We start from the raw sequence: 18,096 nt of genomic DNA, 5'->3' as shown, positions 1-18,096 counted from the left end.
TTGTCGTCACCTTGCCGAGTGGCGGGCTGGCGGTGCAGACATGCAAGCTTGTGAATGCGAGAATTCAAGAATGAAGTGACGTAGTGGTTTGAAATGAATAATGCAGTTGTAGCTACTAAAAATCTCAGATGAGTTTGGGTCTCAGTGACCTCCACCTCAAGGTCAAGGTCAGAGGTCAGGTTTTCTGAAACTGCTGTGAGGGGTAGAAATCGCAGCCGACAGTATTTTTCACTTTGATTTTTGGGGTACTTTTCAATTCAGCCCTCTGCCGTGTGATCATTTTTATTTCCATCAAATGATGTGGCATCATTTTATTCCTAACGCGTCACTGAGTGTTCCTAAGTGTTCCTTTATTTGTCTCGAGCAGTATACGAGAATAATAAAGAAATCCAGGGACCATGACATGTTTACATCAATGAAATCAAAATGTAATACATTTTAATCCTGAACACTCTGTTTCTAACATTTCTGCTTAACTGTTAGCCTTACAATAAGTACTTATTCAGTATTCAAATTACACCTACTGTTAATGGACCTTGAGTGGTCTGATGATGTGAATGCTTGCAGCTTGTAACCATGGGAATCTTTCTCATCACTGCCTCATCACTGCGTGTGATGACACTGTGGCATTACTGTAGCTCTCTGATGTTTGGCACCATATTTTCACAGCAAGCTCAACGCATGTGTGTGGGAGCATATATTAAATGTGTGCATTCTTTGTCTCGATCTGTAACTTTGAGTCACTCTGTTGTCTTTAGGCCCCGTTCGCCTGACTGTGGTTGGATTTGCTGAAAGCACTTAATCATTATTCTCTCTCGCTCTCTCTCCCTTTCTTTGTCTCTCACTTCATTTCTTCTTTATCCGACTCGTATAATCTTCCCCCGCCATCCCTCTGCGTCCAGGTATGTGTTTGAGAGCGTGGGCAACAAGCGGACACTCACTATCAATAAGTGCAACCTGTCGGATGACGCAGCATACGAGTGCGTGGTCGGGGAGGAGAAGTGCTTCACGGAGCTTTTTGTCAAAGGTATATGAGTCACTGTCTTTGGAGGAATCCTTTCAGGAGGGAGCGGTTTTTCTGCTTGGTTTAGCAAATGCTGTCATTTGAGTGTTGAGAGGCCTGACAGCTCTGTTCCCTTCATGTCATCTGTGTATTTCAATGCTTTTATGCCACGCAGTAACATGCTGCGCTCTGTTGTCTGCTCACTCATTTTTAATGGGTACGTGGCGAGTGAAATTTTCATGCTTTGTTTATTGTCATGTATCATTGTCGCCGTGCTGTTTGTATTAATGTGCTGACATATTTATCCGAGTTTGACTGATATGTGTGTTTTTGAAGGACAATTTGAATACGGATCAATGGTAATAGTAAAATTGCTAGGCAGATTTGGTGTATGATAGCTCTGTATTCAGGGTTTTTGAAAGAAGCACTTGTATTTTGCGTATTCTTGTAACACATGTCATTTTCGGTATTAATTGGGCCTATTTGATCGACTAAATGCATGCCACTTTACTGTACATTTTAATGGATGTAACTCAGTCTACTGCTTTTATATTAATCCCTATGTGTCTATGTGTCTTGATCGAAAATGACTCATAAAGGTGTGCTCAGACAGGAAGCATTTTCAGCTCCAGCAAACCAGGTCAAAATCTGACTGTAGAGGTGATTTCTGTAAGCTGGCTAGCAGACATCAGTTTGAGATGTGCTCAGAAACCCATTTTTTTCTGTTGATTTGCTTTAGTTTCATATATTTTTCCTCTGAGCTCTTTATGAAATAACACTAGATTCTTAAAGCGAAATCTCATGCTTATTTCCATCTTCAAATTCATATTCTGAATACTATACTACACTACAATATACAATTTTAAAGTAGATTTGCTTGGCCTTTATAGTACCATTATTGTAAAGATGCATCAATTTAGATTGTCTTGGACGATTCCAATTTCCAGTTTTTCCAATATTTTTCTTTTCTCTCTTTCCTTCTAAGAACATGTAGCGCCTCTACTCAGGACCAGTACACTCTCACTTCAAATAGAGACCCTAGACATCTTACTAGGTTCAGGAGGAGGTTTTGTTTTGGGGACTCACAAAAGGAGTTGGCTTGGAAGTGAATAACTGGGACCTTTATTGCCTCAGTACCATTTATATACATATACAACACAATAACCCAAATTGCACACTAATAGTGCATTTTAAAGGTGAATACATGTAAAACAAAACAAAATAAAGACATTTAAATGGAAGATTTATACTGAACAGTATCAGAGCTCTTGGGAATGAATGAAACAGATTAAAGTGTTCCTGTTGTGAAGTTTGAATTGTCCAGTCTGAATTGTCCTTTAAAGTCGTTGAAAACCCAAACAGGTGTACTGTAGGGGAATTGTCAGTGTGCAAACCCTATTAAACTTGAAATATGCTCATATCTATTAAGACATAACCATTCTAATATAAACAGAGCTATTGCTTCTACTTGAATACCTCCCCGATCGGAATATGGCTTCAGCGGGGTGGGGTGGCTAACAGCTATTAGCAGCTAGCATCGCATCTAGCATCGACATCGTTTAGCTCAAAGCATTCAACACTTATAACACACTGTAAAGAACAACAGGAGAAGTAAAACAACACGCCAGATTCTCATAGCTCCCGATTGGTTTTTGTTCAAAGGTTTCTGAGCTGAATCAGCTAGTGAAATACATTATCTAACTTAACAGGTAGCTAACGAAAGCACGTGACTCACCGGGATTTTCAGACACAAATAACTTGACAGACGTTATTCCCTTTGTGGTCAGAGTTCGGGGCCTAATAAAAGAGTACCTTATTAGCATTTATACGTAAAACAATCTGGTCTCATTAACCGGGTTGCAGTATTGCACACCAAGATACTTTTTCCATGCGCTCCGACACGTACTTGACCGCCATCAGAGGGAAAATCTCACAGGAAGAGAGAGGTAATACTTCCTGCGCACTAGACGCAAGGTCATCAGAACACAAGACTGCATCACAGTGCCCCCTTGTGACAATAACAGGCTATAGCCTTAGATTACAAAAAGGGATTTTGAAGCCCTGTATTTCACATGGGTTACAAACAGAATATACAAGCAAAAATAAACTTTTCAGATATCACCCAATCAAAGAAAAGTAGCCAATCAGGGACCAGCTGGAACAGTTTAGATAAAACAAGTTATTAGATTAAGTTAATAAATATCTTTTAGTTTATATTTTATTTATCCCATATTTGTTTGTTATAGCATAATAATGATAATAAATAATAATAACACAGGCTTACATAAATACATAGACTAACAAAATGATAATATATAAATGGTAAATGGTAAATGGTCTGTATTTATATAGCGCTTTACTAGTCCCTAAGGACCCCAAAGCGCTTTACATATCCAGTCATCCACCCATTCACACACTGGTGATGGCAAGCTACAATGTAGCCACAGCCACCCTGGGGCGCACTGACAGAGGCAAGGCTGCCGGACACTGGCGCCACCGGGCCCTCTGACCACCACCAGTAGGCAACGGGTGAAGGGATACGAGATAAACAGACATAAAAAAAACAGTTGGAAATGAAGCTTGTGATTATTTATTAAACACTAAACAGATTATGTAACTGAAAAAACCCTTAAAGCTAGATTAAATATTGTTTTTCTTGTCCTAACTGAAACCTGTATAGCTCACTCACTCAGTTGCCTTTTCAGCTACTTCATTGAAGGGACAAATTCATGATAAACTATTGATTACATGACTTTGTATCTACATCTACATTTCTATTGCATTCAGTGTCTCACTTTTAGAGTTTCTGGGAGCCTCCAAACATGTCACGGTGATTCCATATCAGAGTACAAATCACATATTGCTTTTTCCAGACTTGAAGGTACGGCCGCTATTACAAACCTACTGGGCTATTTCAGTGTCATACTCTTCTAGCTGTGTCTGTGTATTCCAGAGAGAATATATTCCTCAGCTTTTATGTGGACAACATCAAATTTATTTCACAAAACTTTTGTGATGCCAGTCAGATTTTTACATATTTCTGTGGTGTTGTGAGTGTAGTTCAGAGAGTTTGCGGGCACACCAGCTAAGGGGAGAAAGAATTGAAACATCCGGAGGGGGACTGGAGGCCGACTGTGACAAATAGCTGAGGCTAGTAGAGCATCAAGCATCACACCATGTGGTTACACAATGTGACTCCCACCACCTCAGGAGACTTGAGGTGCCTTCCACCTCCACAAGATGGGTGTGTTTGGTGGCTTTGGATAAGAAATTCAGGAATATACTATGCTGTTATTCAAATACGAAGGAGCGTTTACATGTTTTGTGTGCTATCCTATTTTTCTGCTAACAGGTACTAAAGTAGGGTATCGACCATTCAAAAAGAAGAAAATAATGCTAAAAAACCTGACCTACAGGTACATGTATACTGTATTATGACATAATTAATATCTTTTAATGATAGATTCTTATTGCTGTTAATATCGTAGAAAAGCATTAGTCACTCTCCTCAAGTCCTGCTTCCTTGCAGATGTGTTTATTTGCCACACTTATTTTACTCTCCATTCGTATTTGTGTACTCCGGTGATTTAGATATGTCCAGTTTCCCGTTGGTGATTTACATAAAATAGCGTATCTCTTTAATGACTCACTTCCCATCTGTTGTTTGACTCAAAGCTATTTGTTTTCAGAACCTCCAGTCACCATCACCAAGCTGCTGGATGATGTTCATACAGTGGTGGGTGAGAGGGTGGAGTTTGAAGTGGAAGTGTCTGAGGAAGGCGCTAACGTCATATGGTGAGCTAATTTACCCTTCGGTTCATTTTGAGTTTGAAATTCATCAATGTGCTACTCAGCTAATAAAACTCTCTGTATAACGGAATAAACAGTCCAATGAGACAATACGTTTCAGGCCTCATAAAGCAATGCTGACGCAGCTCAATTTTTTAAATTTTTACAAGCTAACATAAAAGATACTGGCTAATAGTGTGTAACTGAGGTTTCTGCATAAGGACACTCCAACAGAGTCATGGCAAAAGGACAGATGTCAGTTCCTAAGGCTTTACATTTTAAAATTAAATACTGTAAATACAGCGAGATATGAACAACAGCACATGACATATTACAACATATTATGATCTATTTCTTAAAAACTAAAATGCAAAATCCAAAATGCATTGTGTGAAAAGCAAAGTACCCAGTGATTCAATTCCTCTTAGGGCGAATGTTTGCAGCAGTAACTTGAAGTAGCTGTTTTCTATACGACTTTATCAGGCTTTCACATCACAGAGTTTTGGCTCACTTTTCAATGTTACTTGAGCTCATTGAGGTTCATTGAGGTTATTGACGGCACAGCGTTTCAATCAGGTTTTCTGTCTTCTGTCCTGTCTTAGTTTTTCAAGTATTGTTTCTGCAGGTCTGCTTAAGTTTGATTAAATAAATGATGACAAAGTGTAATATGTCATGTTTTGCTGTTGTACTGAGGTTGTATTTATATAGTTATATCATTTATATAGTTTATTTATTTATATAGCACATTTAATTACAACAGGAATGTTGACCAAAGTGCTGTACAAGAATACAAAATACCTATTAAAATATCTTATAATATTGATAGCAAACATCAAATATGAATTGTCAAATAACTCTCATATTGTATTAAAAGCCAGTAAATACAAATGTGTTTTAAGATAAGATTTAAAAAGATTGGCAGTACGAGCCAGTCTGATGTGTATTTATCTAATTTTACAACCTACTAAGTAATAGGTGGACTTTATTTCTACTGTGACTATACTTTGGCTAACTGCCCTCAGCAAATAAGACAGTATTTACCAAAAGCAATGGTGGAGATTTATCTGTTTTGTCACTTCAGTACTGTAATGGTTTATTATTCCAAGATGGTGTGATGAAAAGCTTTAAAATAAAGATTACCGGTGCAAAAGGTGTAATGAATAACAAACCCCCCCCAAAACCAAAACCATTATTAGTAAGCATCTATCAATAAGCTCAACCAAATTGTTATATGAAACATTGCTATTAGCTAAACATTTTGCAATTGACTCTAATATCATTGTCTAATAATCTTCTCCACAAAAGAAGAATCTTTGTGGCTTTTATTTTATTTTATTTTAAGTTTCTTTGTTGTACAAAGCCAGACAGTTTCTAGGCAAAATCTACAAAGATGTCTTTTGGGTTTTTGTTTTTTTGTTGAAATAATACACAGCAATCAAAGCTGTCTGAGCAATTAGGGGAAGCCTAGATGGGCTGTTAACTGGGACACTGTCTTCCTTGCTTCCTTCTTGTCTGCACTTTTTTGGACGTGGTTATTCCACTCAGAGATTTTTAGAGAGCCAAACTAAAAGATATGAGTATGAATGCATGCATTTTTTTTCTTTGCTATACACAGCTTTTTTTGGTACAGATATTGTACACAAAAAATCCTCACCTACTGCACAACTTTTTCCCAAAGCCTTTTGACTCCTGAAGGATCTCACTATCTACAACACTGCCAACATCTCAAGTATCAGTCCCTTTTCTCGCGTTCCTGTGCTAAAGTATTTCAGATGTATATATGTGTGTGTGTTTTCTTCACAGGATGAAAGATGGAGTGGAGTTGAATAGAGACACTGCAGGTTCAAAGTACAGGTTAAAGAAAGATGGGAAGAGACATATTTTGATCATAAATGAAGCCACTAAAGAGGATATTGGAACGTACTACGTCTATACCAACGGTGGGGAGTCAAAGGCAGAGCTAGAGGTTGAAGGTATTTGTCCTCCAGTCCACCAGTGCTTGAAAACTTGCTATCCAGGCTAACCGGGCTTATTGACAACAAACGGGGATCATGAAAAGCAAATAACAACATGATCATATATTATTGGAGCAATTAAAAATTAAACATTACATAATTATTAATTAAAATAAAAATTAATAATTAAAATATTAATGTTCTTAAATTGCAAAGGCCATGAAATCTGTGGTGCTGTTTAAAGTTTACAGACATGTATTTCCAGTATGACTCCTCAGTTAGAAACAAACTTCAGCACATGTTGATGTTTTCCGTCCTGACAAGCATGAAAAGCAACAAATTAGTCATTACTCATGTCATCATTAATTTTATTTCATTAATCTCTTGTATCAGTTGTATCACACTATTCGTCATACTAATTTGGTTTTACACCTCCAAAATTGATATCAGGCTTCAGATATCAGGCACTTACACACTGTGAGTCAAACGAGTCCCATAAATTGATTATAGTGTGAAAAAATCTGTGTCCTTCCCCCTCAGATGAAGGATAGAAATACAGAGAAAAAATAGTATAGTTATAGTAACTGCGAATTAGGTAGCTGATATAAACAAAGTACTAAAGTCAAAGTGGCTAAAACCAGCATGGCTAAAGCCTATGAGGTAACGAAGGAATGCTGGATAATAGTTTTCCTCTCAGAGGCAACACTCCCCGTTTGTTGTCAGTGTTGCCTGTGTCACCGTCCAGTAATGTGACTACTGCTCAGATCTACTGTGAAGAAAGAGATGAGCGTGAAAGCAAAGGTGTTGATTTACCAGCTGATCTACATTCCTACCGTTCACTTGTGGCTGCAAGCAAATTGCAGATATAAGAAAATTTGTTTCTTCTGTACTGATTCTGGGATCTTCTAGGTCATCCAGAACTCAGAACTGCTACTCCATAGTGGTGGTTAGGGAATCCGAGTAGGATGGGTTCTTTCAGATAAAAGATGACCAGAAAAGCGGGTTTGGGGTGTCTCTGAAATGGTTTACAAAATGTATGTATGGATTAGTTGTACTAAAACGAATGCATAAAAGGGGGAAAATGGCTAAAGACACGTTTTTGCGATCATGTTTATTGCTGCGGTGCAAGAGGCAGCCTAACATAGGAGTCTGTGGAGACTGACTCAGTTTTAGCCTCAAGTGCTCATTCACAGAACTGCAGTTTTGACGTTTGTGCAATGGTTTCATTTGGGTGTGGAGGTCGCTGTTAGTTTGTAGCAATGCCAGCATAGGTATATAGTAGAGTTTTTTTCTTTTAAAGAAAAAAAGGGGGAGGAAGCGATTCCTCCAAATCCAACGTTACTTTATAAATACTTGGTAATAATTAGGTTTCTAATGGGTAGTTAATGTAACTCAACACTAAAGATTGGAAATGGGAACACACAAATAAAATCCAGGAAGTTGTAATACTCAAGCGCAAAACTGTAACATTGTATTTGCACTAATTTTGCATGGATACACTTAATTAATTAGGCTTTTTTTTAAATTAATTAAACTTTTGATTGATCTTTGTGGTGCAGATAAGGAGCTGGAGGTTCTACAGAGCATAGCCGACCTGACAGTGAAGGCATCTGAGCAAGCTGTATTCAAGTGTGAGGTGTCTGATGAAAACGTGACCGGAAAATGGTTCAAGGATGGTATCGAAGTCGAGGCCAGCGATCGCATCAAAATTTCACACATTGGAAGGTATCGCTATCAGACTCCAGTGGGTTAATGTTCTGTTGTGATAAAACTGTTGTTTCCAGCTTGGCTACCTATCATGTACAGCTGCACGCATTATGACAACAGCAAACACACACACCCAGGCTCACAAAATCATATAGCTATGACAATAAACAGTTTGCTACATGGCTTGGAAAACTATTACCAGAGGGCTTTCTTAGTTGTTTGACCCATTTTTTGGGGATAGGCTGCAATCTGTAAAGCTCTAACCTCTAAACACATAGACACGCTCCCTCAAACACTCACACATGGTCACACACAAACAACAAACAGACCCCAAGGGTCTGGGTTTTCTCTCAGTAAGCCCTCCATCAGAGCTGCCTATGGAAGGAGATATGCCAAGGTGACAGCGGTCACACAAGGTGAAAGCCATTTAGTAGCTTTCTCACTCTGCGATATTGTCTCTTGAAGTATGTTGCTAGGGCAACTGTCCTTTGCATAAATGCGGGTCATAACAACTGCTGTCTCCTTGGTAACATCTGGCGACATGTCCCCAGGATCCACAAGCTGACGATCAATGATGTGAAGGCTTCAGACGCTGGAGATTATACCTTCGTCCCTGATGGCTACGCACTTTCTCTCTCAGCAAAACTGAACTTCCTGGGTGAGAGCGACGTAAAAATCAAAATACCAAGCGGTTCTTCTGAATTCAACCTATAAGTTGCAAATTTGAATCTTCCTGATCTGTTTCATTTTTCCCCACAGAGATAAAAATTGAATATGTTCCACGACAAGGTAGGTGCTTTTTTAAAAGACAAAATTCATACTTTATACTGTCGTGTATGACATTATTGAGCTAATCAGCTGTTGAGAAAATATAGCAAATATCATATAAGATGCCACTGAGTGACCCTCTGAACAGGGAAATGGTTAAAATGTCCTTGTGCCCTTTTAAAAAAATCAAATAGTTGATCATTTATTGTTAGTGTAACACTCTTATTGATTGATGCCTAACCGTACGTTATAGTTAGTGGGACAGATTCTGTCTATGTCAGGTTTTCATCTATCCCAGAAGCACATCAAGGATTTCATTTCAGTTTTTTAGCGCAGACATTATTATATGCTTTGGTAATACAAATAGACTGGGTGACAGTTATCTGGGCTATCTCTAATCTTCATATGTGCAGGTTTTGTTTGGAGCTTAGCTCTGGTTGCTGCACTTATAATGTCCCTGAGCCATAAGAGGATTGGAGGGACTGAAAACCTATCACTGAACTTAACTGTATTTACAGTTTTTCCTACTGATAAGGGAACTCTGCTATTGTTACTCATACTATGCCAAATAATAAAGTAATAGGTAAACAAAAACAATTAAAACACAGAAGCATTTTACTATAGCAACTTATATTTTTTTATAATGGGTCCATGAGGTGGAGCATTTTCTGTAATTTTAGACATAGTGACAGATGTCTTATTGGCAGATTTACTTACATTTCTTAATCATAAAACTGAACAATACTGGTGAAATTGCACTTCCTTTTTTATTTAACCACACTCAGACTGATGCTTAGGTATGTCTGTAGTGCACTTTGTTCCACCTGCAACAACACCCTAGAGTTTACAGACGTACCCTGGAGTTCATTTATACATCCCTGCAGAAAGGTGTGAAGTTAAATCACAACAAACTGCTTTTTAGCTGCTGTTAAGTTGCTCTTTGCTCTCTGTTTTGTTCTCAAAATTGTGTGATCTTTTCATAAAATGCAACACAAAAGGCTCTTCTATGAAACAATTTAAAAATATATAATGAACTGAAGAATGTGAAAGTTGAAAATGCTCACAGCTCTGGAAAGCCATCGAGTAGACAAAAGCTCCAACTTGCTTGTTTGGCTTTAGGCAGTATAGTATGATGCTGCTCCAAATGTAAAACCCCCAAATCCCTCTAGTGGTTTTTTTTTTTGCCAGAGTCCAAAAAGACCATATATAGAATAAAAAAACAGTAAATTTAGTCTTTGTGCCACCTTTGAGACACCTTGAATCTCAAATATAAAAAACAAAAAAAGAACCAACATCATTGTTCTAAACTAAATGGTCTCTTTCTCCCTGTCTTCATCTGGTCACAATGAAAGATCCTCCCAAGATCTTCCTGGACACCGGTAGCTCCGGCGGCAAGAACAACATTACGGTGGTGGCTGGAAACAAACTTCGCCTGGACGTTCAGTTCACAGGAGAGCCGGCCCCCACTGTGTGCTGGATGAAAGGAGACCAAGTGAGAAAGAAATGGCTCTTATCCTTCACCTCGCATCACAAACGCGTCAGATATTTTATATGTTCTGCGTCAATCAGAGTACCTCGCCGTTAGTCATTAAACAGCACAAAAGAAGAATGAAACAACACTAGAGTGGGACGGTTGAATCACCTGTCTTTGTGGTGGCTGTCGTCATGCGACACAGTCCTCTTCAGCAATCTCCTTTTGTTCTGTCTCTCACTCTGTGCTGCCCTGTGTGGTAGGTGTTGTCCGAGGCTGAGGGACGGGTCCACGTGGAGTCAGAGCAGAATGTGTGCAGCTTTGTAATAGAGGGGGCGGAGAAAGCGGACGAGGGCCAATACTCCATCACGGTGACTAACCCTGTCGGCGAGGACAAGGCGGATCTCTTTGTTAGAGTTGTGGGTCAGTGGCTGTTTCTTACTTTTGCCTTTTTCTTTCCTTGATCCCTTTCTATTACTTCTGTCTGACTGAGGGCAATAGTTCCTCAGAGTTTGAGACTGGGTCATGGTAAAAAAAAAAAAGGAAATCCATAATTTTCAATAGTGGTGCCATCTTTTAAAAACTCACATCATCTGAATTTTAGGTCCAGTGTCTTTGCAGCTTCTACCCAGAACAATTAACATATTAAAAAAAAACATATGTTTTTAGACTTTCACCTCAGATATTGTTTTTCATTAAAATACATACTGTAAGGAATTTGTCTGTCTCTTAATAGAACTAAGAATGACCAAGACATAATTTATATAATAAATAATAATTATCTAGTCTCTAGTCCAAGATGGATTTTAGGGTAAGCAATGAATAGAGAGCAGTGGATGAAATTACTTAAATAAGGGACATAGAAACATTTGATTAATAGTTTTTAAGAGTCATAAAACACACAGAATAGCTTGCTCTAACATGATTTGTAATCACCACTGATGTAATTTATTCTACAAAGTGGCAGTGTCTATATAGAGGTAATAAAAAATGTAACGTTTTTCATTTGTGATCAGTGAAACATATGATGGCTTTACCAGTGCATTTGGTGTTGACTCCCTAAATCACATCTGCATGTTGTCTTACGTACTGTACTACATCAAAAACCTCAAACGCTCCCATTTCTCTCTGTGTTTCATCTCTCCATGCTTTCAATTTCTAACTGTAACCTGCCTCTCCAGATGTGCCAAAATCTCCTGAGAACGTCAAGTGCGCATCAGTTGGCGAGGACTCTGCCATCATCACATGGGACCCTCCCGCCTTTGACGGTGGAGTTGCCGTTAAAGGTACCCCTGAAACATGCAGCGTGTAATATTCACATCTGATGTCTTCCTCCCAGGAGAAAAGAGGAGTTTAAATTCCATTTTGTTTATTACATTGCAATATTTTTTTCTAACTGACTTGGAGCTGTTTTTAACGACTTCACCGTATGTTGATCCTGCTTCCTCGAGGGTACCTGATGGAGAGGAAGAAGATAGGCTCGCCCAGATGGACGAAGCTCAACTTTGATGTTTACGAGTCCACCACATACGAGGCTAAGAAGATGATTGAAGGTGTACTCTACGAGATGAGGGTGTTTGCAGTCAACGACATTGGCATCTCTCAGCCCAGTGCAAGCTCAAAGCCCTTCATGCCCATTGGTGCGTTGCCATTTGTCATTAGCAGAATGGTTAATTAACAGAGGCTTTTCACACAATGCTCATTTTGAAGCAGCTTAACCTACCTTCCCATCCCATTATACCCCGTATTAACGTATTAATTAGCTCTTGTCTCTCTCAGCCCCCACCAGTGAGCCCACTCGTCTCACAGTAGATGATGTGACAGATTCTACCTGTGCACTCAAGTGGCGTCCTCCAGAGAAAATCGGAGCAGGTGGCATCGATGGCTACATCATTGAATACTGCAAAGAAGGAAGTAAGAATAACCAAAATGGATATCACTTTATACTAAGGATTTATTTTGGATTTGTAAGCTATAACTAACGACATTAGATAAATGTCAGAACTTTACAAATTGGGGATATTAACAGTAAATTGTGGGCTAATATATATTTATGCACCTTTGAGTTAGCTAGCAAGAGGAATTCATACTTACACCTGCTATTCTGAGTGTATGATTGTTTTCCGGCTCTCAATCAAGGCTGCATGAAATGCTCTACACGTGTGAAACACTTGTCACGCTCAGTGGTTGCCATCTTGGGTATGCAGCAGAAAGGAAGGGGCCACTAAACAATTTTAAGCAGGTTAGATAATCATTACAATACAAATGCTAACAGTGATATTTGCATCTGTTGTGTTTTGTGTATATACATGAATTATGTATAGCCAGAGGCATGACAGGCAGAAGATAGTGGGATGATCACAGTCAAACATTAGAAATGTTATTTCCTGAAACTGAAAAGTTTAACATGTTGGATTTAACACAACATTACCCCGTTGAAATTCATTTCCTTTACAAGTCAACTCATAATGTACTACATGGCACTGGGATTTTGCTGTAGAAACACAAACAGAGAGAAATGGAGGCTACAAGCCTGACTACTTGCTGCTTTTGTTACCTGTCTGCTGAGCTTTATCGTCACTCTTGGCTAGCTTTATGTTAGCATGCTGTTTGAGTAGATGCCTGCAAAGAGCCAAAGTTTTGGAGTATAATATAGTTGTTTATGTCCTGGAATTTCTTTCCGATGGAAAAAAAAAATCCATATCACTGCTCCTCAAAAGCTCTAAACCGCTCCAGCATTTTTCTGTTGTCATGCACGAAAAAAAATCAGCTGAACGCAGCACAAGTGTAGGAAGAAGTCTAAGGAGCTTGGAAAGAAAAGCGTTGGGACTTCTTTAAGTTGCTTGAAGACGTTTCACCTCTCATCTTAGAAGCTTCTTCAGTTCGCACTGCATTACTGAAAAATGTAATGTGATTACAGTAACACTGAACACTGGAATTTAGACACATTAGAAATCAGTCGTGCAAATGAGATTCTTCAAATCCTGGCAACCCAAAAATTATTCATACAAAGAGAACGATTGATCATTTGCTAAACCTCTCTGCCTAAAAGTTATTTATTATAGGAACTGTAATGGTCATGATTATTCCTTCGGTTAAAGTAATAAATGAGTGATATGACAAATCCTTCTTAAAACAAACAAACAAAAAAACATGACCAAAGGCAAAAGAAATCATGTGTTTGGTGTAATGTGAGAGGTACTTATAGATGCTCCCTTATTTCCCAAAGCATTGCCACAGCACACACATCCGCATGTTTGATTTGGCTCAGATTTGCCCTTCCTAATGCAACCTTCTCATTTATCCAGGCTGTAGGAGTACACTAGCTTGTGACCCCCTGAGAAAAGGCCACCTGAGGCTGGATTAATGTGCGCTATAGAAAACTGTCCAACTTTCTGCCTACTGTAATAGCAATCATCATTCAGCTATTTACAAACTGTATGTGAGTTTTTAAGATTAGTAGGTATAAGAAAAAAGTTTGAGTGAAGACGTATTTGCCAATGTGCCTGTGTGTGTGTTTTAGTGTTATTTGTATATCTGCCTGTTCACTGGTAAGCAATATTTATACGTGATTAATTTCTCAGCATTAATCTCAAAGTTACACACTAATCCTGGTTTTCTGATCTGTTTCTTCACTATTCCTACTATTGCTTTTAGGTGACCAGTGGGTGCGGGTTAATGAGGAACCGGTGGGAAATATCCATTACAGGGTGAAGGGACTCCCAGTGGGGGAGAAAATGCTATTCAGAGTGATCGCAGTCAACATTGCCGGCCACAGTCCTCCTGCCGTTCTCTCCCAAGCCGTCACTATCCGAGAGATTGTGGGTCAGAAACAAGCTTTAATCAAACACAGCATTTAATGAACACATTTGTTTAACAGCACTAGAAATATTTAGTGTATTCAGGGATAGACATCATGTTCAGCAACCATTTAGGATAAATCAGAGGGGAAAAAATAATTTAGCTACTATAAATTTACTGCAAATATCGGAGATTTTTAACCAATAAGAGTCATTCATTTCTACTGTAACCACGCAAAGGAACATACAGAAAACCTAAAAGCTCTACATGTTTTACATTTTACATATCTATACACCCCCACATCACCCACTCTTTCACAAAGTTAACTTTTGCTTCTCTGTGTCCACCAACCAGAAAATCCAAAGATACGCCTGCCTCGGCGTCTGAGAACCAAATTCATCACACAAGTGGGCGAGAAGGTGAACTTGGTCATCCCCTTCCAGGTGAGTCTGGTTTTAGAGTTTTAGCTTTTACACTTCATTTGCAATATCGGGAAAAAAAGAGTGGACAATACAAGGTGCTCTTATGTGGTTTTTGTTTGTTTGTTTATTGTTTAACTGCATAAAATGCAAATGAACAAGGTGCAGTCACAGGCAGTAAACAACTGTAAACAGAACACCAGTCTCACTCCTCATGCAAACGGCACATATTTCCTCTTCAAAATACAAAAACAAACAAAAAACAGAAATGAGATGTAAACAATCCTAGCAAATATTAAGAAATATACAAATGTTAGAACAGTGGTTCTCTAAATGTGGAGTGGGTTCTCTGGGTGGTTCCAGCATTTTGAGTTTTTGGAAATATGAATTTTTTTGTATGTTTTTATTTCTGTTTATTATTTAGGTTTTGATTCTAGTTCTAGTTTGTTTTTATGGTCCCCTCAGTGCTTCCTCTGTCTCATTCTGCGTCTTCTCCCATCTGTTACCTTCACTCATGCCTCTGTGTTTTCTTTGTTGCAATTATTGTTACTCATTTGGAATTTTTTCGTCTCTTTGGTTTTACATTTAGTTTTACTAAGAACCTTCTGTCTCATTGTATAGATTTGGTTCAGTTGTGTCTTGTTACCCTCCTGTTTCCACTTTCCCCTCTTGTGTAGAAGTAGTCGTGTCCTTCGCCTCAGTCTTTGTTTATCTTCCCTTGTGCGCTCTTTGTTCTTTCCCTTAAAGTTTATGGATTCGTTTAAGTTTTATGTTGCAATTTGCTGTGCTTTTGGATTTCTTTGTTAAATACATAAATATAAATAAAAGGTTTGCTTTTGCTACCTTCTGCCTGCTTATTGGAGTCCTACATTTGGCATGTGCTCAGAGTCCCCAAAGGTGAGGGACAGATGACCATGAAAAAATATGGAGTGAAAGCAAATACGGCTTGTTTTCTCATAAAGTTTAATGATTGATTTTTGGTTTTGAATCAGAGTAAGTGCGGGGATATATGAGTAGACAGTGAGGGTTGAGGAGAATGAGATTATGTTAAAGGAATAACAGCCAAAATACAGCTCTTATGTCTCAAGGCTAAAATTCTGGTTTTGAGGTATTTTTTGAGTTCATTTAATAGAAAAACAGGATATTGTACTCATAAATATACATTAATTAATGTGATGTATGATTATGCCTTTCAACAAATTGATGCAATCTAATAAACTTGTATATAATAAACTTAAATAATCCATTAAAAATACATAGGAGCAGGCACTGCTTTGTGAAAGCTATCACGTTGCCCTGCCATCTTGACTATAGCACCCGAGATGGACACTGCTGTTCTGCTTAATTGTGTTTTATATGTGTGGCTTGAGACCAGCTGCATATGTGGTACATCAAAGGCGGTGGAGAAGAGAACTCATAGGTGTTCTTTTGCTGTCAGGGCAACTTTTATTCACGCCAGACTCAAGATATGAAGGATCGTACCTACAGTATGTTTTATCACATAAGACGGGGTTCTCATCACCAAAGATGCAAAACGTGAAGGAAAGAGACAACACAATCAGCATCTGGTTAAAATATCATGCTTTTTCTCTTTACCTCAAACCTCATCTCCCAAACTGAAGTCAGGGTTTGTGCAAAACCATCTTATTTATTCCAAATATGTTTGCAATTACTTATTGTCATTAAATGTGACCCTCCTGTTTCCGAACGGCTGATAATGACCTGTCTAATCAACAACAACAGTTTGTTAAAATAAGCTAACATCATGCAAGTGTTCTAGAATTCACTTTCCCTCTTATAATCAGTCTAAGTCCAGCAATTGTAGATCCACTTTAAAGAAATTTTTACTAACACACTAACAGTAGCTAACAGTGGCAAAAAACAGCAGCACTTACCAAAAGAAAAGTTCAGGATTTCCTCAACAACTCTCCCCAGTATCGCTGTCATCACACAGAAGTGAGCTTCACTTCTGAAGGAGTTTTAAAGCCTCCAGAATAAATAGACACGGACACACATAGACAGCTGAGGTAAACAGCTTACTGTTTTTACCCCTCAAACACTAACATTTTTTGAGGGGTAAAAACTCTACTGAAGCCTAGTGGTGATATTTTATACACTTTAACTTTGAACAAAGTGTCAGTACCCCATGTCTAATATTTAATTAAAGGAGAGTAAAGGCAGAATATCCACATGACACCTAAAAATATTTTTTATCTAGCTTTGGTAAAGTGGTCAGAGAGTAGATTAAAGAAATGTTTTGCACCCATTGTAAATCAGGCTTTCACATCACACATACCTCCACTCGACTGCCTATGGAATATTTATAGAATCTAAAAATACAGAAGGAGTCAAAATCAGTCATGAGCTTTGAAATATGAGCTGTGAGCAAAACCGTGAGGTTGGACAGAAAACATAATGACTAACTGTTGAAAATGATTTAAAAAGACATACATTCAAATCTTTACTAATTGCTATTCTAAATTTATTTCCACTAGAAAATGCAATTTCACCTAAAGATGGCAGAAAAACATGATTAGCTAGTCAAGCAATCCCCAGCCAAAAGTTATTGGTTCACATTTCTGGTGTTTGGGGCCATCTGTAAATACCACATTACCTTAACTTTAAACTTGCTATTTTTAGTTATCTTTAACAAATGGCTATATCATGCACCGGGGCATCTAAAAATCTAAAAATGGGGTAACATTTGTATCAAAGCCTACCCAAGCTCAATCCCACTGCACATTGTAGATATTTTAAGTGAATCCTTGAGTGGTAATTTGAAGAAAAAACAGCCAAGCCCTTATTTCCCCATGGCTGCTACTTGAAAACATATCGTCCTCTTCTGGAATCTAATGTGCTAATGTTGGTAGTAACAGGGGAACAAGAGTTCTAAAGGCACAGGGAGCGTTACAGCTTTTGACAGCAACTTGCAAATTATGGCAGTGGTAAAAAAGAATCTAACCATAAGCTGTAAAGGGTAAACCATTGTTCTAAATAAAAATAGACAAGAAGAAAGCGAGCCATAGCTCGGTCTCCTTTTGAAGAAGCAGATGAAAAGCCTTCTCTGAGACAGAGAACATGGCTACATAGTGTTCTCCTGGGAAAAAAGAGCACCGACTGTTCTGTCATCTCATCCACGAGCTGGACTGAGTGTGTTCCCGCGGCTGTTTTTACACTGATGTA

General features: G+C 38.4%; 1 protein-coding gene across 1 annotated transcript in view; it reads left to right on the top strand.

Moving 5' to 3' along the window:
* The window catches only part of mybpc2a (myosin binding protein Ca), a 46,989-nt gene that overhangs the window by 20,129 nt on the left and 8,764 nt on the right, over positions 1–18,096 (top strand). Inside the window, exons 9-21 of the mRNA XM_086290025.1 lie at positions 903–1,027; positions 4,693–4,798; positions 6,596–6,765; positions 8,307–8,472; positions 9,006–9,112; positions 9,214–9,243; positions 10,575–10,714; positions 10,957–11,116; positions 11,875–11,979; positions 12,145–12,333; positions 12,473–12,607; positions 14,351–14,518; positions 14,849–14,937. Coding sequence (XP_086146151.1) covers positions 903–1,027; positions 4,693–4,798; positions 6,596–6,765; positions 8,307–8,472; positions 9,006–9,112; positions 9,214–9,243; positions 10,575–10,714; positions 10,957–11,116; positions 11,875–11,979; positions 12,145–12,333; positions 12,473–12,607; positions 14,351–14,518; positions 14,849–14,937 — 1,690 coding nt within the window. The remainder of the gene's footprint in view (positions 1–902; positions 1,028–4,692; positions 4,799–6,595; positions 6,766–8,306; positions 8,473–9,005; positions 9,113–9,213; positions 9,244–10,574; positions 10,715–10,956; positions 11,117–11,874; positions 11,980–12,144; positions 12,334–12,472; positions 12,608–14,350; positions 14,519–14,848; positions 14,938–18,096) is intronic.

This window comes from Aulonocara sp. 'chitande type north' Nkhata Bay, linkage group LG4 (assembly GCF_057382095.1).
Source record: "Aulonocara sp. 'chitande type north' Nkhata Bay isolate Kocher_YH1m ecotype deep benthic linkage group LG4, A_spYH_male_GT1.1, whole genome shotgun sequence".
Classification (NCBI taxonomy): Eukaryota; Metazoa; Chordata; class Actinopteri; order Cichliformes; family Cichlidae; genus Aulonocara; species Aulonocara sp. 'chitande type north' Nkhata Bay.
The sequence above is the reverse complement of the archived record's forward strand: the minus strand, read 5'-3'. Positions and strand labels throughout refer to the sequence as shown.